The following is a 27,083-nucleotide window of genomic DNA, read 5'->3' on the forward strand; positions in this document are numbered from 1 at the left end:
CTTGAAAATGAAGCTCCCGTACATCAAAGCTATATTCTTAAGAGTATTTCAACATTGTTGGTGATGCATTTAATGCACTTAAATTCAGCATGTTTGTAGCAACCACAGCTGGGGATAGGCTTCAGCTCCAACTGTGAAGTGGAAAAGTGGTTAAGAAAAATAGATGGCAACTACTTAGCAGCTGTTTTCTTTCGTTCCTACTATTTCAGTCAACAAATCATATATGAGAAGTGCTCGGAAGACTGAGAAAGTTTGGGATTGAAACCACTCCTAAACCTAGCCTAGTATTTTTGGTGCTTAAATCTTGCCAAACAGAGACCGGAAACAAAAAAATTTAAAATTAGATCCCCACACAAGATTCGAAATGTCCTGCACTTGACTTACACTGCTGTCCTCCTTCAAACGTGGAATTTTTCTATCTTTGTACTACTACCTTTCTGAGAAAAGAAAAAAAAAGGGTCACGCGGCTGCTACCTTTCTGGAGAAAAGAAACACATTTCCCTTGAAATGCAGTTAAGTTACTCTGCTGCTTCTCTGCTGTTGTTTTACCTTTCCCAAGTCACATGTGGCAAGGTTCCCAGTGGAAAAAGATCAGAGTGGCGAGCTGGATGCTGGTGGTCACATGCAGCAGCGTGGTCAAACAGAGGAAAGTCACAGCCTATCTTAATTTAACCAGGGGTTAATTCTGAGTGCTGATAAGAGATGAAAGAGAGTAGACCTGCAGCACGAGTGCTTTTCAAAACACACTGTATCCCTACCACTTTGTCCAGTAAGGCTAGAACTGATCAAATAAACTTCCATCTCACCCAGACTCAGTCTTTAATTAGAGGCTGAATGAAAGTCGTTGAGCTGGAAAGGGAAGAGAACCTGAAAGACACAATTTACTAGGGGTGCAACGATACACAAAATTCACGGTTCGGTTCGATACTTTGGTGTCACGGTTTGATATTTTTTCGATACAAAAAAAATGTTCATGCCTTTTTAATTTGTCATTTATTAAAATTATAAATATATATTTTAACTCAAAAGTACAGTTTTTAAATTTAACCCTAACCCTTGTGCGTGTTTTTTATTTTGACAGCGAATGCGCACCTGCGGACCACTTATGTGCAGCCCTGGTTATTTAGCTCATCATATTGCAGCCACAGAAATTCTTTTGTCCATGAAACCATAAAGCTGCACTTTCTTTTTGCCTTATAGTCTGATTTGTCATAACTTCTCCGTTTTGTGGTAAGCTTTTCTTTGGCTGTCACTTCTTCACCCTGACCTGTCTTATTTGGCTCAGCAGAACTAAAATATATATCTGTCTGTGAAGGTTCTCAGTCATCCAGGTCATCGTAGTCAAATATAAATCCTGCTGCTTTTACAGACGCACTCACATAAGCTCAGCGATTCTCTGCGCGATCAACCTCTCACATGTTTAAGCTTGCTGCGGGAGATTTCACTTGTCATGTTTGCATAGTAAGATAACGATTAATAAGCCGATGTCAGAGGAATTGGTGCACAAATTTTCATCACTCACAGATCAGTGCTGTCGCTCTCTATACACAGTTCGCGCGATTGCAAAGTGAAAGCAAAAAAACAAGCGCAAATTCAAACGCGATTTCAATATGTCACATATTGACAGTGGCTCACCAATGCCAATGACATAATTACCCAGCTACATTTCTGAAAGAATGCAAAAGCATTGACATATATTTTTCCTTCCTACAATAGCCCGACGGGCAGGGCAGAGATAGATTTTGGTACCCCGACTGAAAAAATCGCTAGCCCGGGACGTTGGGCTAGCGATATTGCAAGCCCTGTATCTGATTGAGGAATCACTCATCTTTGGAAAAGAGAGCTTATTACAGAGAAATGTCTCTTTCCAAAATAAAAGCTATACTATCCGCTTCTTCTGGGCTATATTCTCAGCAGCATAAGGAGAATCATGTGCTAACAGCTGTCTAAATGACTCGGCTAAAGTTAGTAGCATGCTTGTTGTTTTTGTCTTTGCACTAGGATGATGTCGGCGTAAATGTGCAGTCATATTCGTTGTGTTCCCACTAGTGCTTTCAGGTTAATCTCGTTGAAATGACCTTAACGCCACAACACGGCAAATCTCTGTTAACGAGCTACCGCCGATCGCCCCGTGCATGGGGCTAGACGGCCAACACGTTAACGAGCTAACTGCGCTAACACACTAGTTCCCACCCATGTAATTGAGCATTGCATGGCACATCCAACATACTGTTTTACTTTAGTCCATGACGCGCTTACCTTCAGGGTCATACGCCACATGAAAACCAAAATAATTCCAAACACCACATCTGAATGAGGGTGGGGGAGGTGCCCTGCGCTCTTCCTTCTGACTATGCTGTCTGTGTTGAGCGCTCAGTGGATCTGCGCTCGACAGTGCAGCCTAGGCGGAGTAGTCGAACGCAGATTCACTGAGCGCTCAACACAGACAGCATAGTCAGAAGGAAAGTTGATAAAATAAATTACAAATGTTGTATTGTTCGATACATATGCGTACCGAACCGAAAGCACTGTATCGAACGGTTCAATATCGATACGAATATCGTTGCACCCCTACAATTTACCTATAACCTTACCTACTGGGAGACGTCAGAAAATGCACATGCTGTCTTTTTAAGTTAAATTTATTTACATAGACCATACAACACCTGCTATTCTCAGACTCTTGTTCTGAAGTGACACCATTCAACTGCAGACATAGTCGTTTCTTATACATCAAAGCTTGGGACCAGACTTGCTGTCTGTGTTCCACTTCTTGGCAGCATCTGGTCAGAAAGATGCAAGCTAGGGCGCTGTTTGCACGCCGTTCACGAAAGACAAACACAGCTCGTGAAAGTCAAGGTGTTCAACCCTTTGTGGAAAGTTACGATAGCCTTAATCACGGTTTCCTTATCAACTAAGGGAGATAAAAGCCTCAGAAAATAGTTGACCCCGGTCAGCGTGGTCACACATCCCTATTGATTGTTTGTTTGTGTGTGTTTGACTTGAGTTTGTGTGTGTTTGTGCTTGCGTTTGCATGTGAATGTGAATGCGTGCAGGCATGTGTGTGTGCTCTCGGGTCGTGGGCAAACAAAGGCAGGGGTCCCGCTGACGAACCAATTAAAAAGAAGGAAGAACGGGGGAGGACGCGCCGGCCCAGCAGGCTTTACCCATCATTTAAATTAGAGATGGCAAGCCGAGCGAAAACAGTCCGGATCTCGTGGAGCTATTTCGTGTTATTCGGTACAGTTAACAAATAGTTCAGGAAAATCATATTCAAATTATCAGCAATTTATTCATGCATGGAAATCTTTTTTTTTTTATCGAGTATTTATTCACACCCATTCATTCAAGACCTAGTTCCAGAGAACCAAGGATTTAACTTGCAAAACCATTTCCTTTCAATGTGGTTTTGCACCCTGACAAGTTATTTTTATTGACTGCAACTTAGTAACTATCTCACACAAAAGACAACTGTACAGCATCATCAGAAAGCACCAGTTGTCTGATTTTAAATTACCTGTAAAACTGATGGATGGATGCAAACATTTTAAAAGAAATATGAAGATTGAATCGCCATGTGTGACTTTGTTATAGCAAATTGTAGACATGCTGTAGACTGCTTCGTGCAGTCTGGGAACCCAGCTGGTGTCCTCGCTTAGCCTTTGAAAAGTCTTTCCACTGTATTTCTCCAAATATCCCTTTTGCATTCTTATTTGCCTGACTGTTTGCCTATATGCAACATTCATCGATAGCAATATCAATCTGGAGTATTTGGTACCGGAACCCAACCTTTGTACTTTCAATCAAACAGTTAAAAAAAAATATTCATTTCAAGGATATAAGTAAAAAGTGTTTTTAAAAACAAACAAACATAAAAACACATAAACATGCAGTCACTGACAGCCATCATTTTCATGTGGGGAAAACCAAACCGAAATGTTGACCATTTCCCGTTTGAAAAGGATAATGATTATTAATTGAGATAGATAGCTACCTTATATATCTGTTTCAAATATACAATCTAAAATATACATATGTGCTATTAATAAATATGCCTCTCTAATACACAGACCCATGTCATATTAAGATAAAAATCTTTATACATTGATATGTAATTATTTAATACACTTATCCGAAAGTACTGTTTTTTTATAATATGTCTTTATATACAATTATTGATTTTTAAATTACAGTAAAACCTCATCAGTATTTATTATCCTACCTCATTCCTATAGTGCTTTATAAGTGTTTTTTATATAACTAACTGCCATGCACATGCATTTTCCTCACTTTATTTATTGATTTATTTTTATTTTATTCACCCTCACCTTAGCCCATAACACTCCTCCCCCATCTGTGAATATTTGTTTTCTTTAATTTCCTGGTAACAGAATATTTCTTGGTATTTATGTTATTTGAATTGAGCTTAAAAAAACATAAAAAAACAAAACAAATTTTGCATTTTTCACTCCACGTCAGGTGCGTTTGTTGTTGTCAGACAATGTGGACATCACTGTCAGTGTTTGCGTACTATATTGTTATTAGTAAACCTATTGGTAATGGCTACATACTGAGGTTTTGTACATATTAGCTCATTTGTTTGCAGTAAATAGCATGCTGAGAAAACGTGCAGTAAAAGTTAAAATGTCAACAACACAGTTACCAAACTCTGTCAGGAAGAAGACGTCGTTGAATCTGCCGCTCACTCAACACAGGTTTTGTCGTCATCATCATCATCATCCACGGGTTCAACTTCTTGTGTGTTGGCAACTGACGTGCTATGGTTAGCTGCAGGTGCTTTGGTGAATTTAGCTTTTCATACTATAAAATACAATACAGTGTGTCGGTCACATGGTCTCACTCTCTTGTTGTTATCTAACCCATATGCATTCTTATATAGAAATTTTGCACTAATTGATTTAGTGTGAATCGGAACTTAGTAGCTCCAAAATAATTTGGCCATTACCCTAAAAAGTACCAAGTTTATTACACAAGAGTACTAAAAACTGAAACCAAAAAGCTTTTGGGATTAATTTTCTTGAACAGAGTTGGAATGGACCGTTAAACGTGCTTGGTTTGTTTTCTGTCTGTAGTCGATGCTGTTCATGGGGGAATTTCCATGTTCATCTCAGGTGATCGCGGATAGGAAATGAAGGGTACTTCCAAAAGAGCAAATGTAAAAGCAGGACTCTTTGGTTTACATCTATACAAACACGCACACACATACACGCACATGCAAATGCCATGGTGTTGTTTTTGTAATACAAATATCTTGATCAGAAATGCATCATTACCGCTGCAGGAAAGTTCCCAGGAACCCTAGAGCTTTTTTTTAAGCAGGACAGAAACCTTACCTACATTTTAGAAGCAAGAATGAGGGTCTAGATTTAGTGTCTGGTCTGCTGACCAGTCAAGCACATGCCTTAGTTTTGCAAGACTTGTGTAATAGCAAATCAAAGCAATAGCAATAACTCAATTAGTTAATTAGCAATCACTGATTTAGATTGATACTACAGTAATATTATAGAGAAAAAATATTTGGAATGTGACTGATGTCATGATTTAATATAATTAAATGATGTAATTACTAATGTAATCATTCAACACTGGACTCATGTGGTACTTGTTTCCTCATTTTACTTCTTATAAAAGTAGACCCAATATACAAAGATCAAAAAGAAAAGATAAGACACAGAAAGAAAGATTAGGAGAAGGGCTCAGAGGTGAAGAAAGAGGAAGCTCGCTGAAAGGAAGAACCGTTTGTGTGAAACGCAGTATGTAGTAGGAGAAGAAGTACAAGCAAAAGAAAATGAAATGGGGCGGGGGGTGTCTTACAGGTGTTTCTTTTCTTTGTAGAGGGGTTTCCTCTTTTGCCTTTAAGGATGAAAATAATCAACACATTTGCGGTTGCTATGCCAACATAAAATTTCTTCCTATGGGCTCAGCTGGGAAGCATTCCTGGCCATAATTACCCATAATCCCTCTGCATTTCCATCTGAGAAAAAGACTGAGGAGCAAGAAGTGGAAAGGCATTTATTTGCATATTCTGTCTCAGAAGGTGCACAGCTTTGAAAAGTCACGCACAGTCAGCCAGGGGTGTGGCAGATAGTTCCTGGGAGCGCTAGCAGGACATTTCCTAGGACATTTTCCAGATTCCCGCTTACTACTTTTTTTTTTCCAGTCAAACCAACTATTTGCTTCTTTTGCTGCTAGACCACATTTTTGTCTTTTCTTAATACTTGCTGAAAATAATGGGGACTCTTGATATTGATGGGTCAATATCACCAATGCATTCAGTCCTTTTGGGATCAAAAGCAATCCCATACTCAATTTTTTTTCTGGCAATGTTAGCTAACTATGCAAAAAATAAATATAGTGCCTGAGATCTGGTTTTGAAACCTTAAGAAGTGTTTTCATGCCAGTGACGTGTCACAAGTCAAGAAGTTAATAATTCCCCTTTTCTGAAACCTAGAAAAAACAAACAAGACACTGACATTATCTACAGCTACTCTTAGTACTATTGATACTTTAGAGTCTTTTTCTCCAATTGATCTTTCGGAGTTAACTTCAGTAATTACTTCCTCCAAACCATCAACGTGTCTTTTAGACCCCATTCCTACAAAACTGCTCAAAGAAGTCCTGCCATTAATTAATTCTTCGATCTTAAATATGATCAACCTATCTCTAATGATTGGCTATGTACCACAGGCCTTCAAGCTGGCTGTAGTTAAACCTTTACTCAAAAAGCCATCTCTAGACCCAGCTGTCTTAGCTAATTACAGGCCAATCTCCAACCTTCCTTTCATATCAAAAATCCTTGAAAGAGTAGTTGTCAAACAGCTAACAGATCATCTGCAGAGGAATGGTTTATTTGAAGAGTTTCAGTCAGGTTTCAGAGCTCATCACAGCACAGAAACAGCTTTAGTGAAGGTTACAAATGATCTTCTTATGGCCTCTGACAGTGGACTCATCTCTGTGCTTGTCCTGCTAGACCTCAGTGCAGCGTTCAGTACTGTCGACCATAATATCCTATTAGAGCGATTAGAACATGTTGTAGGTATTACAGGTACTGTGCTGCATCGCCTTCACACACTAAGGTTAATTATGGAGTTCCACAGGGTTCAGTGCTAGGACCAATTCTGTTTACATTATACATGCTAGGCAGCATCATTAGAAGACATAGCATACATTTTCACTGCTATGCAGATGACACAACTTTTTCTGTCCATGAAGCCAGATAACACACACCAATTAGTTAAACTGCTGGAATGTCTTACAGACATAAAGACCTGGATGGCTGCTAATTTTGTGCTTTTAAATTCAGATCAAACTGAGGTTATTGTACTCGGCCCTGAAAATCTTAGAAATATGGTTCTTACTCTGGATGGCATTACCTTGGCCTCCAGTAACACTGTGAGGAACCTTGGAGTCATTTTTGACCAGGATATGTCCTTCAACGCACATATTAAACAAGTATGTAAGACCGCTTTCTTCCATTTGCGCAACATCTCTAAAATTAGAAATATCCTGTCTCAGAGTGACGCTGAAAAACTAGTTCATGCATTTATTACTTCTAGGCTGGACGACTGTAATTCATTATTATCAGGATGTCCTAAAAACTCCCTGAAAAGCCTCCAGTTAATCCAAAATGCTGCAGCAAGAGTCCTGACAGGGACTAGAAAGAGAGAGCAGATTTCTCCTGTTTTGGCTTCCCTTCATTGGCTTCCTGTTAAATCCAGAATTGAATTCAAAATCCTGCTCCTCACATACAAGGTCTTAAATAATCAGGCACCATTATCTTAATGACCTTGTAGTACCATATCACCCTATTAGAGCACTTCGCTCTCACACTGCAGGCTTACTTGTTGTTCCTAGAGTATTTAAAAGTAGAATGGGAGGCAGAGCCTTCAGTTTTCAGGCCCCTCTTCTGTGGAACCAGCTTCCAGTTTGGATTCAGGAGACAGACACTATCTCTACTTTGAAGATTAGGCTTAAAACTTTCCTTTTTGCTAAAGCATATAGTTAGGGCTGGACCAGGTGACCCTGAATCCTCCCTTAGTTATGCTGCAATAGGTGTAGGCTGCTGGGGATTCCCATGATGCATTGAGTTTTTCTTCTTCAGTCACCTTTCTCACTCACTATGTGTTAATAGATTGTTGGGCTTTTCTGTGTATGTGTTATTGTAAGGTCTACCTTACAATATAAAGCGCCTTGAGACGACTGTTGGGGTGATTTGGCGCTGTATAAATAATATTGAATTGAATGAAATTGAATTGAATTGACTTTTATTTTATTCAGTTTGACCCAAAATAAGTGGCTGAGGAAATGAATGACAGAGTTAGAATCTGCTATAGAGTCCAGCAGCATGGTTTGAGAAATAAAATCCCATTCATATTGTCCACAAGGATTTGGGGATTTTGATTATGAGTCATAATACTGTAACTATCCAAAGTAGACTTAGTACAAACTAAGGCATTATGAAAGAAAGGCACAGGGTCTTTTAGAGACTAATGTGTGTGTGGGTGTATTATCATCCCCATTTAATTTAGAATATCATTAATCATGAAAAACTACGACCCTACATAATACAAAAACTCAACAAGAAAGTGTTTTTAGAGGCTGAGACAGAAAGTCGTTTTCCAGACTTCCTGCCTTGACATCCATAGGACCAAAAATCATTTTGCAAGTACAGCTATTGGTCAGATATAAGGCATGATACAACTGTAAAAAGCTACAATATACAGCTTCAGTCAGAGGTTTACATACAGCCATGACAATTAATGAATTTCTTTTTACAGGGTGATTCTACAGCAGACCTCTTTAATAACTTTTTAAAATTTATTTTTAGTTAATTTATTTTAGTTAATTTCGTTTATTTATTGTCTCTCATCCACGCAGGGTCAAAAGTATACATACAGGCCCATTCAGGTTTTTCTAGGGGTTTACAGTAATGTATCTAATGCCTTTTTGGAGTCAGCAAAAAGGTGTATGCTGAAACAGCCATTAGATGAGTTGCCAATTAATCCATTTGCATGTATAATTATCACTCAACAAATATACAGTACATTTAGTAATTATTCTTTAATCGTCAAACAGAGACGCAATAATGTTCTCACCAGTCATCCAGTACAGCAAATATTTGAACACCTACCAGCAGCAGCATCATCGTCATTGCGATCATCATCAGCCTTGCATGGTGATGATATTACACATGCCAAGAGTAACAAGTGAAGCGAAAAGCAGGAAATAACTGGACATGTTTCATATAATTATTTAATAACCGCTCTGTGTTATCTGCGACACGCACAGCTTCGGTTGGGGAAGTTGTGATTACAGTGCAAAAAACTAGCCAATTACAGCCCTGTATTTCAAACTGCTGAGCGTGCAAAGCCTGTTGACATGCAATTAGTCGGACCATCATTAGGAGGCATTTCATCGCTGACTCTTCTCGATTAATTCTCATTACCTCCCAATATTTGTGTGTGTGTGTGTGTGTGTGTGTGTGTGTGTGTGTGTGTGTGTGTGTGTGTGTGTGTGTGTGTGTGTGTGTGTGTGTGTGTGTTTACGTGTGGTTTGGCAAGGATAAAACAAAGTGGAGTGTGACTTTTTAATGCAGAAGGTCATTATGCTAATCAGTATCATTACAGAAGGCCACAGGCCCAAAATTGAGTCTAACCAAAGGCCTCCTTCTGTTCTTTGTGGGATTTCAGGTGTGTTTGTTCAGGGACTCCTCACCTGTTTTTCAGCTTATTTGTTTAGTAGCACTATTCTGTCAGTCTCCTGTTGTTTGATTGAACTTTGCAAAGTTGTTGTACTGCAGGAAAATAAGGAAATACAGGATCAGATGATCTTAGCCCATCAAACAGTAGCCTATAAGAGCTCAAACATTTGACCATTCTATTTTAAATGTATTTTAAAACCTTTAGCGGGCCTCTTCTGTTTAGTGTCATTGTTGCGTTACACATGAAGAATTCCTGAAGACTATTCAGTTATCTTTTTGTTCCCTTAAATAGCACTACTTTTCCTTGTACATTAGTTTTCTTACACCATTGGAGGCTAAATTGCTATCTGTGCCTTAGGACGTATTGAAGGTGATGAACTGCCAGTCATAATCCCACTTTATACCATTTCATCATCCTCATCATGTAAACCTAAATAGAGCCAATTTGAGCTTGAAGAACTCACGTCTCAATTCTCCATTCAACGTTCATTTCAGTGCGAGCACTCAGGTGTGAAGGATTTAAGCATCAGGGGCCAGCTTTTTATTGTGCCGGTGTCATAGGTGTCACAGAGAGGGGGTTTGCAGCTGCTTTGGCTGCTATTGTCATTGCGTTGTAACGTCGGGACCTATGGATTAGAGCTTCTGAGTGTTTAGTTTCTCCACAATGTGACAGAGCTCCGCTGTGACATGTGGCCATTAGCCATGCTTGTGAATAAGTAATGATGTGCCCACAGCAAAGATAAACACACCCTGAGATGTATAGGTGCATATAGCTTGTGTATATGGATGAGTAGCTCAATTGTGTGTGTGGGTCTTGCTTATTGGCAGAATTTCTTCTAACTGATATGTGTTTTTGTAAAATGTGTGCTCGTCTGTGTGTGCTTGTGCCTGTGTGTGTGTGGGCAGAGACTGCTGACCAGGCAGCATATGCCAGGGCTCGGGCACTCAAAGACACACAGTCAGCACAATGCCTGTCACAGCAGCCAGCCAATCAGATCCCTTAAAGCATGGGCCAAAGGGCAGGCAGGAACCAATTGTCGTGACAGGGTCTTCTGTGCACCGGTGTAACTGATGGCTCAGTTTGGCTCAGTTTGACTCTGGCATTCAACGCCTTGTATTTATGCTAACGGATGTTGCTTCGGTTTCTGAATGACAGTTAATGTGTTGTTATTTATTAGATCACAATCATTACTTTGTGCAAATGTGGGCATTTCATACAGCGATGCATACACAATTACTTAAAAGTATCTTCCGTGACTTGTAATATAACCATGTTGCACAATATTTAATTATAGTTCCAAATGCAGAGATTGGAAAGCCTTATTACAAAGTACACAATGCTCACTATTCATTTGCTGTGGCAGATCATAGTAATACTACATTCTTCTTTTGCATTGTGGTTCTGCATTGGGCCTGAGTCTGTCAGTGTCAGACATTCATTTTTAGGCTATGTCAAGATATTCTAAACTGCATGTACAAAAGCACCAAACGGAACTACTCTGCTTTGTTTGTTTCTCAAACCATAAAAAGCTCGTCTGTTCATCTTTTTGTTCACTTCCTTTTTTGGGGGACCGGTACATTGTAATACAAGGATAGATAAAAGGATAGCTCGATTCTTCTCACTGGACTGAATAACTAGACATGGAGGATACAATCAGAGCTCTGCGGACAAGCTTTTCTGCCTGTTCCTCCTGCGATCATAGGGTTAGGGGATTTAAGGCTTTGGTTTCAGTATCCTCTTAAGATAGCAATGGGCAGTTAGATGGATCAAGTCACTGGAAGGAAGAAGGCGAGGGCGGGGGGTACATATCTAAAGATTTTCATACGTGTACAGCGAGAGGATGGTGCTGTATATGCGTCAGCTCATGTTTCAGAGAATTAACTACCAGCTGCTTGTGGAAAGAATTTCTGAAACAGTTTAAGCAACAGGCTACGAATGTGATTACTGACCAGTAAATAACAATTGCTTAATAAGGATAAGAGGTGAAAACTCCATTTGGAATGTAAACCATTCATGTCGGCTGTTAAGTAAAACTTGAATGTTGCTTTGATAACCATAATGGTATCCATATGGTCGCCTAAGGAGCCCATTAGAGGGAAAACAGTGAAAACAAGACACCTGTTTTGAATTTTGCCATTAAAATTGTGCTAATCTTTCCTACTGCAAAATGTTTTACTGCCTTTTCTCAGAGTTGGGCAGTGTGCCAGTCTTTTTACATGATGTACTCAAAGGCCAACGCAGACGCAAAACCTGAACTAACGCAATAAAAATGTGTTCCTATCTAAAATGATCAAATGGGATTTGTTTTTATGAAATCTCCTACACAAACCCTGCGGCTGTTCTGTCCCCTCCTGCAGTGTTTAATCAAATGCTCAAACGTGCGCACATTCACACTGACCATGTGCGCACACAGATAAAAAGCCCAGATATGACTGTGGGCTTGCTTTTATGATGAAAGGTGTCAAAATAAAATAAGTCTGAGAGTAGAAGAGAGTCCTTGAACTGTTTTGCATTACTTTCGTGCACTGTGTGATGGCGACTGCGGAGCAAGCTGAAGTTCAGCAGCTCATTCACAAGTCATTGTTGCATTGAGCTGGCACACGTGCCACGTAGAAAAAGAAATCTCAGGTCAGGTATGTTTGATTTCCTTCAGGCAAAAAGTATAATTATTGTAAATGCTAAAATACTGAGTGATTCCGACATGTAAAGGAAGAGATGCCATCTAATGCGTAAAGGATTTTCACTCCTTGCTTTGTCCTATACTTGCACCCAAACCTGCATGCAAGTAGAGCTTAGGCTGGCAGTGGAGTCTGTTTGGTAAATCCTGACTTGAACATTAACAGATGTGGTTAATTTTGTATCAATTAAAAGGAAAACCCCGGGCGTTCTTACTTTCATGGCGTCAAATACTGCGGTTGTATCAAAGTCACTCTCCAAACTGCACACAATCGACCAGATTTACTGAAAGGGCAAAATAATGTGTGAGAACAACCCCCTAAATAGTGCTTATATACACGTGTGGTTAGTTTTATAGGTGATTTACAAAAGTTGTGTTGTTTTTTAAACACATGTGCAGTCAGTTCATTTAAATATCAAGCATAAAAAATAAGACACGCGGGGGAGGGTGGGGTTAAATACTGGTGCAACTGGCAGTAAATTGCATGTCCTAAATGTTAGTAAATCTGGCCCAAGGTGTCCTTTGGAGTCTGCCCTTGATGTAGCAAGTTAAGGTACTCCCAGCTCATCTTATACGGATGCTTGTAAAGAATCCCTGGGCACTGCATTTGAAGGAATAAGCATGTGGTTGCATTCTACCGGTTTAATGATGTGAAGTGCATATCTGAATGCAAAATTTGATATTTAGGTAAACCTAAAGTTGTTTTCAGTGGTAAAAAACGGAAAAAAAAAAAAAACAATCTATGAGTAAAAGTAAAAAGTGAGTGAAATTTGAATAAATCAGCAAACATAACGTAAGCGAAAAAAGTGCAAACATTATTATGTTGCTCTTTGTTGTTTGCTTTCTCTTCTGTTTTTTTTCTCCATACAGGTGACCCAGGTGTTTTGGTTTTTTTTGTTTGTTTGTTTTTTTCTTTCTTCCCCCCCTTCTCACCGTCTCTTCTCCCCTTTGGTTTTCTTTCTCTCCCTCTCTTTCTTTCATTCTTTCTCCCTGTCCTATCCCCCAGTCATGTCTGTCCCGTTTGTAGGAACTGAAAATAAAATAAATTCATAATTATAATAAAGGTCAATCAAATGGACCAATATGGCAAGGCCATGATGATCCACTTGGTAAAATAAATCCGCTTGGCATCTATCTTGGACTTAAGACAACAATTCTGATGGCTAAAGATCCAAACGGGACAAAAAAAAGGAGAAAAAAAAAGAAAAAAAAAAAAGAAAAAAGTGCAAACAGCTTTCAAAAATAGCATGCAAATACTGCTTTGTCCTAAATGACAAACTTTTGACTTACTCTGTCATAACCCCTTCAATTTCCAAATGTTGTCTTTGTACGTCATTAAAACTGCAGAAAATAGTTTGTTTGCTGCAGTAATAAACATACATTACTTCTGCAGCTGGTGTGCCAATGCTCTGCCAAAGAACAGTTTTGCATAATTCTGAGACATCAGTAGTATCTGACATAGTATCTGATGTGTTGTAAATGATGCTCTGGGATGAAAATGCATAGGGAAAAGGAGCATACTGTATCCAAAGCACAGAAGTGAAGGTGTAAGGGAATGTGTAGAAAGAGCTAATAACAGTTATGCAATGTGGCTGTCGGATTACCAGGCAGACTAGGGACCTGACATTGTTACATAACACAGAGTCCAGACTTTAATCGATATAGCGACCTGACTGGCATGCTCCACGCATGACTAGAAGCCTTAACCTGGCTTAGACAAGGAGAGCTGTCTCTCAGAGGAATATTAGAGAAATGCTAGCATTTTGATATTAAGGCATGCTCTCTATGTATATTTACTACTTTACCCATACTAATAAATAACATTGCTAAATCACAGTGAAGTCCTAAGTTCTTTCAACTTCGTCTCACTGCGGAGGTTCGCAGTAGAACATGAATGAAATAATGAGAATAAAAATGAGTCTGAGGTTTTTAATGGGAAAAATGTGGAGTGCCCACTCTGTTGCCCCAAATGGAGGAGTTTAAGTATCTTGAAGTCTTGTTTATGAGTGATGGGAGATTGGAGTGGAAGATTGACGGACAGACTGTTGCACTACTGTCAGCACCAATGGTGACATTGTACAGGTGCACTGTGGTGAAGAGAGAGGTGAGTGTAAAAACAAAGCTGTCAATTTTCTGTGTTCCTGCCCTCGTCTCAACGAGAACTCTCAGTAGAAACCATAAGAGTTTCGACATCTCACTAGGAATCCTCCTGGACGCCTTGTAGGTTAGGTGGCAGGTCCCACCAGGAGCAGACCCAGAGCTCACTGGAGAGATTGCACCTCTTATCTGCATTGGGAATGACTTGGTGACTGGAAAGCTGGAGGAGGATGTTAGGGAGAGGATGTCTGGGCTTGTCAGCTTAGGTTGGTAAGTGGCAGAAGATGGATGGATGGATGGATGGATGGATGGATGGATGGATGGATGGATGGATGGATGGATGGATGGATGGATGGATGGATCCACCCCAACCGTTCACAGCAGATGGCCGCCCCTCCCTGAGCCTGGTTCTGCCGGAGGTTTCTTCCTGTTAAAAGGGAGTTTTTCCTTCCCACTGTCGCCAAAGTGCTTGCTCATAGGGGGTCATATGATTGTTGGGTTTTTCTCTGTATCTATGAAGCGCCTTGAGGCGACTTTTGTTGTGATTTGGCGCTATATAAATAAAATTGGATGGATGGATGGATGGATGGATGGATGGATGGATGGATGGATGGATGGATGGATGGATGGATGGATGCAAGCAAGTACCCATCAGAACACTAAAAAAATGAATGATTATAAGTTAAGCATTGGATTGGACAGTAGATCAGATGTTAATATTTTCCTCAAATGAAAGGGAATTCCTCATATTTCCTTTCCGCATTGGCATTTACAGTATTCCTCTTTATTCACAAACACTATTACATTATAATCTACAGGGTGGGCCATTTATATGGATACACCGTAATAAAATGGGAATGGATGGTGATATTAAAGTCCTGTTTGCGGCACATTAGTATATGTGAGGGGTTTGCAAACCCCTCACATATACTAATGTGAGGGATTTGTACAACTATATTCACAAAATATTACATGCATTGTGCAGTATTAATGTAAATTACAGCAATTTATTAGAGTAGTCCTCTCTACCACTGTGAGTCGATGGCTTTATGGCTTTCTCTGACTGCGCGGTAAATACCTGGGTTATTCAAAATATTTGTATTCACTCTCATCTGATATCTACATGCAAATCGTTCATTTTTAGTACAGCGGCTTATATTGCTCTGGAGGAGGGTTAACTGGAAGATTACATGAGGACACTGCTGAAGTCGACATGCTTACAGAAAACATAATACAAGTAGCTTCTATGCACACATGCAGACATGTTGGGGAATTTAACCCCAGCAGGAGGCTTGACAAATTCAGTCTCTAAGATTTCCCTGGCACGGAGAACCAGCTCAACCAAGCCAGATCGATTTCAATCAGCGGCTTACCAAAATGATGTGGCTGCCAGCGGGCCAGCGTGATGGGCCTAAAAATAGTTTCGACCAACCCCGAGGCTGTGATGTGGCCACGTAAGCTCTGGTGGCGTCTGGGTTTATGTGTCCCTACTGAAACCCATCAAATTACAGATGCAAATGCTTATCAAAACTATTTCCACTTGCTGACACAGTTTACTAAGGCAGCAATTAGAGAAAAGGAAAATGGGAGACATCCCAGGAATGTGGGGAAAAAGGGAGAGATGGGAAAAATGAAGAAATAGGATAGATGAATAGGGAATGGGTGGACAGTGTCAGCCTTCAGTAGGCCACAAACCAGTCTCTGCTCCCTCCCTCCCTTCTTTTTTTTTCTCTTTTATATCCAACATCCACAGATCAAACGACTGGTGAACATAAATAAAAGCCTTGATGATGATTTCCCATGAGAGCTGTGAACAACTGCATAGCATGCATTCGCATCAAGCTACGGCAAAACAGCTGTCCGCGCTTCTGCTGTCAGCACGCCTGGTTGGCCCGCTGCCTGACTGCCTCACTTGCTCCTCAAATGGTTCACATCACCGAGACAGAGGGAGAGAGAAAAGATTATGGTTATGAATACTTCATAACCTAATTGGCCCTTGTTAAGGGATTTATCAATACATAATACTGTGGATAATAAGATAAGGAGATCCATCCTGTGCGTTAAACACATTAGGTTATGTTCCATGGGGGGACTTGTGAGGCGGAAAAGCCTTTTTACATCCAAGGGCTTCACACTTTGCCACACTGCTTCAAACCATCAACCAGTACAATTGTGCTCTAATTAGTCATAGTAGCAGCAGCACAGCAGGTGTTTTGTGTAGTGGCACCTCATTAAGGGACATACAGAGAAAAGGGGGTGGAGGGGGTTTCCCTTTTTATCCAACTGTAATATCTATTTCATGTCCAGGATCATGTGATTTCTGGAGCCTGGCCCAGCAGGCACTAGGTGATAGGCAGTAAACACCCTGGGCACTACATGGATCTATCACCTAATATCATTTCAGCTGCTGTGCATATTTGCCCAATTTCCATTGGCTATGAGAGTGGATGAGAGTATTATTGTGGTCCGCATGTTGCACTTGATTATCTTGGAAAAAATGGCAAGTACGTGCTAATTCTTGTACTGAGCCTTGAGTGTAAATTTAGGTGGATTGACACTATAGTAGTAAAAATGAAAAGAGACCACGCTGGAAAGAATCATAGTGAGTTAAAAACTCAGCAGTAGCTGGAGGTAATTCAGCCATTCCAGTTCATCTGCGCCGATTTGTTTGGACTGTGGGAGGAGCTTTGTATGAGAGAAACTGCGGGGCAAAAGGACTGCCGAAAAGAAGCTTTAATTCGAAGATCTACAGCATCGTGAGCAATTACTAATAATAACTGCATGGGTCAGAGCCGTAATACTTCTCAAAATACATATGTGACCACAGAATGATCCTGCAGGAGAGGCGGAGGGTGCTGCTGCAGGGAACAAATTTCCTTTTGAAGCATTATCCATTAAACGATTGAACTCTTTTATGCAAATGTTTTACAAGATAAAAGCATAGGAACCCTTGAGGTTCACCCATATATCTCCACACAATTTCCATGTACATAGTAGCTTATCCTTGAAAAAAATAAAATGCAAGTGCCTGAAGCCTTTGTGTGACCTCTTGACACGTTTTCTTGAGGGGATCAATACTTTGGTTCTCTTGTCACCATCTTGTACATATAAAGTTATGCTACAAAATGCACAAATGCGCTGATAGCATCAACTCCTTAGTCAAATTGTTCATCACATGAAGCAGCGTGTGACATCATTGGTTGAAAAGGTAAAAACACAGCAGGTTAGCCTACAGGCTGTTACTCTGTTCTTAAATGCAACCCGTGTCTGTGTGTGTGCACACATTTACATAACTTTGCAGCCAGCAGGTCTATAGTGAGATAACATTCCCTGGAACTCCGATGGTTCTATTTAGTTAGTAGTCACACACACGAACGCATAGCCTAAACACACACATACACATACAGAGGATCACAGGTAACATAATATAAAAAGTGGAAACTTCACTGAGAGCCAAGGGGACATTTGATGTGCAAAAGTGGAAAGTCTACATTCAGAAATGGGGCAGCTGGCTCGACTAACTTTGACCAACTGATTATGTTTTTGTGGTCTATTATCTTTATACTAAGCTTGGATTTCACACAAGCTTGCCTGTGTGCAACATTGTATTGACCTAATTTATTATTAGGCATAGAAAGCAGCCTGTGATATCTGTAGAAACTCCATGCAACACAGTGCAGCGTGATCTGTTCGGGGTGTTCCAGTCTTATCATATTAGTTTAGATCATGTATATATGTGGGCAGTATAGTGACTAGTACCATGCATGGATCATCCTGTTACATAAACCTGGGAAAAGTCCTGGCCAGCTTTCTTCTTCCTTCACTAGCAACAGAATAGTTCTCATCACACCTATTTGTCACTGAAAATAAAAAGTAACCACCACAGTGCAACTTCAGCCTTAAAACATCTAATATTAAATGAAAAATTAATCTGTTGGAAGTTTTTTATTTTTTGATGGACATAGTGCTAATTTGATAGACTTGAGCAGGTAGGCACTCCTAGAAAAAAGGTAGCATGTTCACTGTTTGCCTGTGTGGGTTCTCTCTGGTTTACTCCAGCTTCCTCCCACAGTCCAATGGCATGCATGCTGGGTTAATTAGTGATTCGAAATTGGCTGTAAATGGGATTTTGAGACTATGTGTCTGTCTCTCTGTGCTAGTGCTGTGATGGACCGGTTGACCTGTGCAGGATGTCTTCCTCTGGCCCTTTTTTTTACTTTTTAAAAAATGATGACATTCAGTGCTTTTTATCATCTTAGGCCTCTAACTCATTCCAGTGCCCCCCCCCCCCCCCGCAACACACACACACATATAACCAAACTCTATTGAAAATGTTTTTGCAGCATTAATAACACTTTATTTTTTAAACAGAAATAATAATTTTCTTATCTTGGATATATGACCATGCTCATTTAAAAAACAAAACAAAAAAACATTAAATTATAGGTCTCACAAATAAAAAAAACTGCTCATTTTTAAGTGATGGGAATTCTCCTGGGTTGTAAAAACAAAACAAATAACATGAGTGAGTACACACTGCTGCATAACAACGTGTAATCAGCAGGCGGTGAATAACACTTAAGGCTGAACTTTCCCCTCCAGCCATACAAAATATGCGTTTCTGCAGAGGGACGGCAGAGGACCTATCAGAATTACCGCCACGTGAGCTCAAATGCCTGCTTTATTAGAATAACTTTTCCAGGATTGGTCCAAATGCGAAACATGGTATTTATAGATGATATCTAATTGGTCGTTGCCTTTCAACTTCATAGCGAACACAGCGCAAAGCTTCCAGACGATGTTCATGGGCGTCTCGTACTACGAGAAAGTAGTGCGCCGCGAAAATTAATATTGCAAGGATATTTTCGAATAAAAGTATGATACAATTGTGGCGCGTGTTAAGTAGCTACATGGGAATGCATACGTGGCAAAAGGTCCCGAAAGTACGCGCGAATTAAACGATAGTGTCTACTTGTGTTGGTGGCGGAGGGATATCGTTTTCCTAGTGCGCGTCAAAATATTGGCTTGGGAAGACCGCGCCAAAGCTCAGACAGCGGCCACTGTTCAGTACAACAGTCCGCCGCAGAGGCCCTTTAAACGCACTCTTCTGTCGGCACGACTACTATACACATCGGAGTGGTCGGCTTCCCTTTCTTCTTCTTTTTTTTAATTCTTAAGAGGACTGTTTTTATCGGAGATACCTGAGTCGAGACACAGGAGTCATATTTGATGCTGGTTTTTGGGGAACGGTGTGCGACTTCGCGGTCGTGACACGACTTTGACGGGCGCGGTGCGGCGGAGTTGGCGCACTGCTGGACTGGATTTAACAGTTGCTCGCAGCCAAGACGGTTCGCGCCACCATTTACACTGCGTCTGAACCCACTTCTTTTCTTACTTATATTGTTTCTTCGGACTCACAGCGATTGAATAGAGGTCGTCTACACGGTCGTTTCAGCTCGAATATGTTGCTGTCAAAGTTTGGTTCATTTTCGCATATTTGCAATCACTCGAGTATGGACCATCTACCAGTGAAAATACAGCTTCAGCCGGGTAGGTTACCGTTACACTTGAGGCGTCTTTTAACTTCATTTATATTGGATTTGTAATGTAATGGCTAATAAATCGGAAGCATATTCTTAATTGAACAAACTGTGCTACTACGGTTGCAGCTGACCAGTTCGTACAGCTAACAAGTTTAACCTCGCAATGCTGCATTCACCTTTTTTTTTAAATAACATTCCCCGTTTTATTTTGTTTTTCCCCCCTTGCAGTTAAAGTGGAGAAGGAGCCTTTCGAGAAGGTTTACCAAGTGGGATCCGTACTGGGAAGTGGCGGATTCGGAACTGTGTACGCCGGCAACCGTCTTTCTGACGGCACACCGGTAAGTACGGGATCGAGGGGGGGGGGGTCTATGTTTTGGTCTTGCATGTGGCGCCATGAAAGTGGGGTATTTCTCAGCTCCCTAGTTCTCTCTGTCAGGAAACACGATGTGTGTCCCCTATAATTAACGCTCACATTGTATTCTTTTCTGTGTGATTTCAGGTTGCCGTGAAGCATGTCGCCAAGGAGCGGGTGACGGAGTGGGGCACAATTGTAAGTAGTCATCCGCCGACGATTTTGTTTGTTTTGCAAACACCCCCACCCCCCTCCCCGGCTGTTGCTGGGTGGTTTTATATAACTATATTGTATTTTTTCCCCCATTCAAGAAAAAAATAATTTTTTCCATGCCCCCTTACAGAACGGTACTATGGTGCCTTTGGAGATCCTGCTGCTAAAGAAGGTCAGCTCGTCTTTTCGCGGAGTTATCAAATTGCTGGACTATTACGAGCGCGCGGACGGCTGGCTCATCGTCATGGAGAGGCCGGAGCTCGTGAAGGATCTGTTCGACTTCATTACTGAGAAGGGTGCCCTGGACGAGGACACGGCTCGAGGCTTTTTTCGACAGGTTTTGGAGGCGGTCAGACACTGCTACAGCTGCGGCGTGGTACACAGAGACATCAAAGATGAAAACCTGCTGGTTGATCTACGCACCGGGGAGCTCAAGCTTATCGATTTCGGCTCAGGGGCGATTCTCAAGGACACAGTCTACACCGATTTCGATGGTAAGTAAGCGCTCCTTTTTTGTGTGTGTGTTAACAAAATTGTCTAATTTAATTCATCGCTTATGCGAGAGGCTTCAGTGCTGGACGTGTGTATTGTTTTGATGAATACGCATCCGTGTGGGCTGCGTTGTGTTTGCCCTTGGTGCCCCGCTGTGCTATATTCAGATATGGAGGCGTTCACGAGGCGCTGACGCAGTCGTCTGTTTTTGGTCGAGGGTTTTCTTCTCCCAGAGTCTCTCTGCGTTTTCCTTATCGATGATCTATTAAAGGATGTTGCTAATTTAAAAGTAAATAAAAGATCTCTCATATCGCAGATATGACTCACAGCATAATGATCATATTGGTGGCCATTTTTTAATCTGTGAATCATCCTCGTCTTGTGATAGGGAGACTACTTTTAATGTTTTTTCCCTTTCAGTAAAGGTTGAGTCACTGTTGTGTTTTGTGGATGCTTGGTCAGTGCCACGTAACATCTGTTTGTTGTGAAACCGGAGACTGTAGTTCACGTGATGGGCTCACGTTGCTTTTTTTTTTTTTTTTTTTTTCTTTTTCTTCATGTTTGGTAACCAAGTTCCTCCTTCCAGGAGGGAAGGGAGGAGGGGAGATGGAGGCAGGTCACTCAGTTTGTGTTTTGTGGCGTAGGAAAAGATGGAAAGCTTTACTACCATGACTCAGCTATTTCAGACACATTATTCTCAATTTTCTTTTTCTCTCCCGCCTGCTGTTTCGTAACTCACCTCCCTCTTTTCCCCTCTTTGTTCTCTCACAGGTACAAGAGTCTACAGCCCACCAGAGTGGATCCGCTTTCACAGATACCACGGACGCTCTGCGACGGTTTGGTCATTAGGCGTGCTGCTCTACGACATGGTGTGCGGAGACATCCCCTTTGAGCAGGACGAGGAGATCCTAAGAGGGAGACTGTATTTCAGGAGGAGGATCTCAGCTGGTGAGTGTTAACACATGAGTTCACTCTGTTGCCCTCTAGCCATGGTTACTGGTATAGCTCATGAGGTCTATATTTATAAATCAATTCACATTAGAGTAAGACCTTGTAATCATAATGGATGACCTGATCAAATGGCTGGTAAACAGATTTATCTGTCATAAATAAAATTGAGGTTTTTTATTTTTGGGATTTTTTTTTTTTTTTTTTTTTTTTTTTGTGTCTGTTTTTGATTTCCCTTGGTGCACTCTGTACCAGTCCCACTCACCCTAGAGAGCTAACCTTAATAAAAGGGGATGTGTGTTCTGGCTGTGATTGTATACATAAGCTGTAGAGATGAATCCAAAATATCAGGTTCTCTCTTTCAGTTTGTTGGCCCTTTTTTCTTTTTTTTTCTTACTAATTTTTTTTTCTTGTTTTCTCCTCCAGAGTGCCAGCAGCTGATCAAATGGTGTCTGGCCCTGCGGCCCTCAGACCGGCCCACTCTGGAGCAGATCTGCGACCACCCCTGGATGAGGGCAGTGGCAGAATCACCCAAGTCACCGGAGGAGCCTGTGGGCAGCGACATCCGCCTCAGGACCATCGACACAGATTCTTCATCAAGCACAAGCTCGAGCAAGGAGAGCCTCTGAGGGAGGCTCTGATAGACTTTTTTTGTTGGGGTGGGGGGGCAAAAAAACAAATAAGACTTTGTGGGAAAAGAAGGGGTGGGGATAGGACTGATCTGCAACCGGACCCTCTGACCCAGCAGGCCCGGCAAGAAAAATGTACTTTAATTTTCCTCTTTTGTAGGGAATTTCTAATTTATTACTTATGTGTTCTTTTTATCTTATAGTCCCATCCCCTCTTTTCCTTTCAGTTGATTTTTACTTGTTTCCTAATGGGAAACATTTTGCTGTTTGGGCGGTCTTACCAGCACTATTTATTCCCCCCCTCCCCACTTTTAAATTTTAATTTTACTTGTTTTGTTACTAGGCTGGTATACACAGCTGGCAAGGCCCTCCTATTCAGACATGGCTGCTCTCATAGAGCATGGACATAACCCTTTTATTTAAATGTTTTAATTTTGATTTTGGAGTGCCTTTTTTTGGAAAGCTGCTTTTCAGGGGCGGGGGGACTTTTGTCAGAAACTGTTCTCTTTTCCTTTTTTTTTTTTTTTTTTCTCCTTCTTCTTGGAATAGCCCTCAGCGTGACAGTTAAGTTGTCTCTGCTGTGATGGAAGGGGTGTTTAGGCTCTTTTTTTTTTTTTGTTTGTTTTTGTTTTGTTCCCCTTCCTTCTTCTGTCCTCCCTCTCTCCATCACTGTAAGCCAACCAGCACCTAGCTGAGAGGCTAAAGTAGAAATAGTCAGGAGAGAAGGAGGTTGGGGGCATGGGGGCTCTTCCTGGCAATGGAATACTTGAAACACACTCAACTTGACTCTGTGTCGCTCTCTTTAACGCTGCTCACTCACTCTATAGCCTGAACAGGTGTTTGGAAACTGGATCCTGTCTTTTCTGAATGTCTACAAAATGTCAACACACAGCCCACCCTTTTCTCCCGCTCTGGCCTCAAATGCCTGTTCCAGGGTTCATAGCCCTCCTGACTTGTCTGTTCTATATATACGCATACATTTTTTATATATTTTTTTGCCTCCCATCATCTCACTGCTTGACACTACATAGCCCCCACCCCTGGCCTTCCTCAGGGTTTGGGGTGTGAAATGCACAATCAATGCAATATTCATGGACTCAAATGTTTTTTGTTTTTTTTTGTTTTGTTTTTTTTTTTCTTCAAACAAATATTGTATAGTGTGTAGTTTGTTTTTTTTTTTTCCTCTTATTTGTGTGTACATTTTCTTCCCTCCCCCCATTTGGATTTAATTTATTCGTAAACATGTAGACATTCCCACACTCTGTGGTTATTTATTTATTTATTGTCTATGCTTAAAAAATCCCCCAGTTTTTTTTTTTCTGTTTTTGTTTTTGCATATCCTACTTGGCCTTTGGTTTGCATTCCTTTATAACTTATTTTTACATTTCAACTTTTTTTTTTTTTTTTTTTTTTTTTTTAGATGTGGAAGATGCACTGAAAGCAGTTGTCATTGTAAAAGCAGAATAAAACGTTTACTTAAATTTGAAAAAGAGGATTTTTGAATGTTATTTAAATACTTAAGAAGTCTGTTAATGTCGAATGACTAAGTTTCAGAGAAATCCACCTGGTTTTCTGTGCTGTCGAGATTCATTTGAGTTCTATGGGGAGCTCGTACTCGTCACATAGCCTCATATTCGGAGACCCTTTCAGTTTAGCTGTGTGACTTGTGGCTGTGAAGGATGGATGTCGCTATTTTTTTATACAAAAGTTTCAATAAAAGCTCATTTTTATGTACAGAAAATAACTCTGGTGTCCTGATCTTTTTGAGCAAAACCATTGCATACAGGCAGCTTTCTTACTGGTTGCCCCTCACAAACAAAGTTTAAACAGCAGGTGGGTGGGGCTTCTGTGCCGTCAGCCAGAGCTGTGTTTTCCCACTCTGACATCTGCAAAGTCAACAATGCATATGATCACTTTTAGGTACACTGGCCTTGTTATTTTAATATTTGGCTATAGTTAATATGAGCGTGCACCAACGTAATAGCTGATTACTCACAGAAAATATTAATAAAAATTCTAATAGGTTTCCTTTAGATTACCACCATTTGCAGAAGATGGTGAGATTCAGACCCAGTGTTGTTCATCTGCTTGACAGCAATCCCCCCCCCCCCCAAGGAGGCGGGGTGAAGCTAATATACATGTCCAGTATACAGCACGCTTCATTTACACCGCCTATAGTGATAATAACAGCGCTGCAGCACGCGGTGGCAGCGGCTGCTGTCTGAGTGGCTGAAGACAAATCTAACAGGAGCCATTAACTGGGTGACAACCTGCAGCAACCAGTGGGGCTAATAAGGGATAGATGTGCCTCTGGAGCTTAGGGGAGGAGACAGTGATGGCGGCATGACAGAACAATGCTATGCATCATCACGCACACACAACACATGCATCCTCTTAAATTTAAGTGATTGCTTTTTCATTTTTATTCCCCCTGCTTGCCTGTCTGCTCTGCAAAAACACAACTCATTCCATTACAGGACTCGGAAAGCCCACGGCAGGCTGATGGTGTACAGGGACTAGGAGTGAGAAGCATAAGGTGTGTAGGGTATGCTTTTTTTTTTAGGGAGGTGCTGCCCCCGCTGGCCAATCAGTGTTCTCTCTGTCATTATACACAACAAATGCATGTCAACAGTGTAAATGCAATTTTGCAAATCTTGTATCAGGATTGTTTGAAGTATATAATGTTGATTTTTCAATTTGAGATATAATTTTATCTCTACGTGGAAATCAGCCAATCACAGGGCCTCACACCAAGAAAGCCATTATCCCTGCAAACGAGAGTCATCTCAAACACTCACCCACACATGTCCAATTTTTACTTGACTGGCTGCTTCCAATTTCACTTGAGTGGAGACATATGGGTACTTCAAGACTGTGCGATACAGCTGGTCCCTAAATTTTCTCAAGGATCTAAGTCATCAAGAAAGACTGATGCTGGGGAAAGAAGGAGAAGGCATTCCTTAAAAAAATCCACTTGAAATATACATGTTGATATGTAGATTTGAAGCAGCCACTCAAGAGTCGTCTGACTATATTCGTTCTTTGCGTCAGTGGGTTTCTAAATGATAACACTACATGTCAAAGCCCTACAGTCTACAGAATAAATCTCATTTAAATAGATGAAATGACCATGATATGACAGCCCAGCTACCGTATTTCCCCAAGTTCCAGCTTTCTTCTCAGCTGGGCTGGCTAAAGCAACATGTTAACCTTTGGCAAAAAAAGAAGCAAATAACATTAAACTGTCCCTTTAATATTATTATTTATAAACCAGGATAACATCCAGACACACCGCAACTGGAGACGCCTCTATTAAATCAGTCTAACAAGCACATCTAAACCACGGTGCGATGCAACACAGAGCCAGAAACAGTGGCTGGTGTCAGACTCCATACATTGACATCTGTTTCTATAAGACTCCGAGCTAATCCCTCTATTGTCTTTGTGTCTCTGGGCTTTTTGACATGCAAATGCCCTCCAACTTGTCTTCACCAGAATCCCCTCTCTCCTCGGAATGAGGCTCATCCACTCTCACTGTAAAATCCTCATTAAATGTAGCAGGGGCATATGCCACACTATTGTCTCCTTGAGTTGAAGTCTGATCCCACAGGCTGATTAATATCATCCATCACTGCCACTTAGCTGTGGCAGCGAGGGAGTATTCAAATGTCCAAAATGTATGATTTTTCTTTCTTTTCTTTTCTTTTTTTTGATACTTGATGTGTGTGGGTCTGGTGTGTCAAACTATTAAAAGAGGTCATATCAGTCATTCCCACTTGACACTTTTTGATTTTTGAGTGCATAAAACTGTAAGTCTATGAGGGCTTAGGATTGATTACATTTATCTTTGTTTTCAATTCAATTTAATTGTGTTTATACAATTTATATAGTGCTGAAAGGTGCTTTATATTGTAAGACCCTAGAATAATACAGGTAAAAACCCAAAAGTCAGATGGACCCCTATGAGAAAGCACTTGGTGACAGTGGGAAGGAAGAACTCCATTCTAACAAGAAGAAACCTCCAGATGAACCGTGCTCAGCAAGGGGCCACGACTGGTTGAGGGTGATGGGAGGAAGATAATCTTATTCATCTTTATCTAAGTTGTATCTACAAAATCACTTGCTTAAAGCACCTGTAATTAGCTCTGTATGCTAAATATGACATTAAGCTAGGATATAGGCAGTGGAAAAGATAGGCGTAACCACTGTGATGTATCCCACTGCTCAGTGAACTCAAGCCGTTTTCCCAGTTTCAATTTTGGTGTTTCGAAGCCACGTTGGTGTTTTTGACCTACAAATACTAATCAAGTCCATAAAGCCATCATGAAAGGATTTACTGAGGTCACAGTGCAAAGGAGGTTTCTTTTATTCATTTCACCATAAATCTTTTTCTAATTTCCTGAGAAACTT

General features: G+C 40.8%; 1 protein-coding gene across 2 annotated transcripts in view; it reads left to right on the plus strand.

Annotated features, from left to right (window-relative positions):
- The window catches only part of pim3 (Pim-3 proto-oncogene, serine/threonine kinase), a 61,844-nt gene extending 37,427 nt beyond the window's left edge, over nt 1–24,417 (plus strand). Inside the window, exons 1-6 of one of the 2 annotated variants that reach the window (XM_082509779.1) lie at nt 19,466–20,046; nt 20,268–20,377; nt 20,539–20,589; nt 20,735–21,098; nt 21,868–22,044; nt 22,471–24,417. In XM_082509779.1, coding sequence (XP_082365905.1) covers nt 19,959–20,046; nt 20,268–20,377; nt 20,539–20,589; nt 20,735–21,098; nt 21,868–22,044; nt 22,471–22,673 — 993 coding nt within the window. In that variant the 5' untranslated portion in view covers nt 19,466–19,958 and the 3' untranslated portion in view covers nt 22,674–24,417. Of the gene's footprint in view, nt 1–19,465; nt 20,047–20,267; nt 20,378–20,538; nt 20,590–20,734; nt 21,099–21,867; nt 22,045–22,470 lie in introns of those variants that run through there. The other variant, XM_082509780.1, reaches the window with a different exon arrangement.
- Nucleotides 24,418–27,083: the final 2,666 nt, after the last annotated feature.

Source organism: Aulonocara stuartgranti, assembly GCF_965226115.1.
Source record: "Aulonocara stuartgranti genome assembly, chromosome: 17".
NCBI classification, from domain to species: domain Eukaryota; kingdom Metazoa; phylum Chordata; class Actinopteri; order Cichliformes; family Cichlidae; genus Aulonocara; species Aulonocara stuartgranti.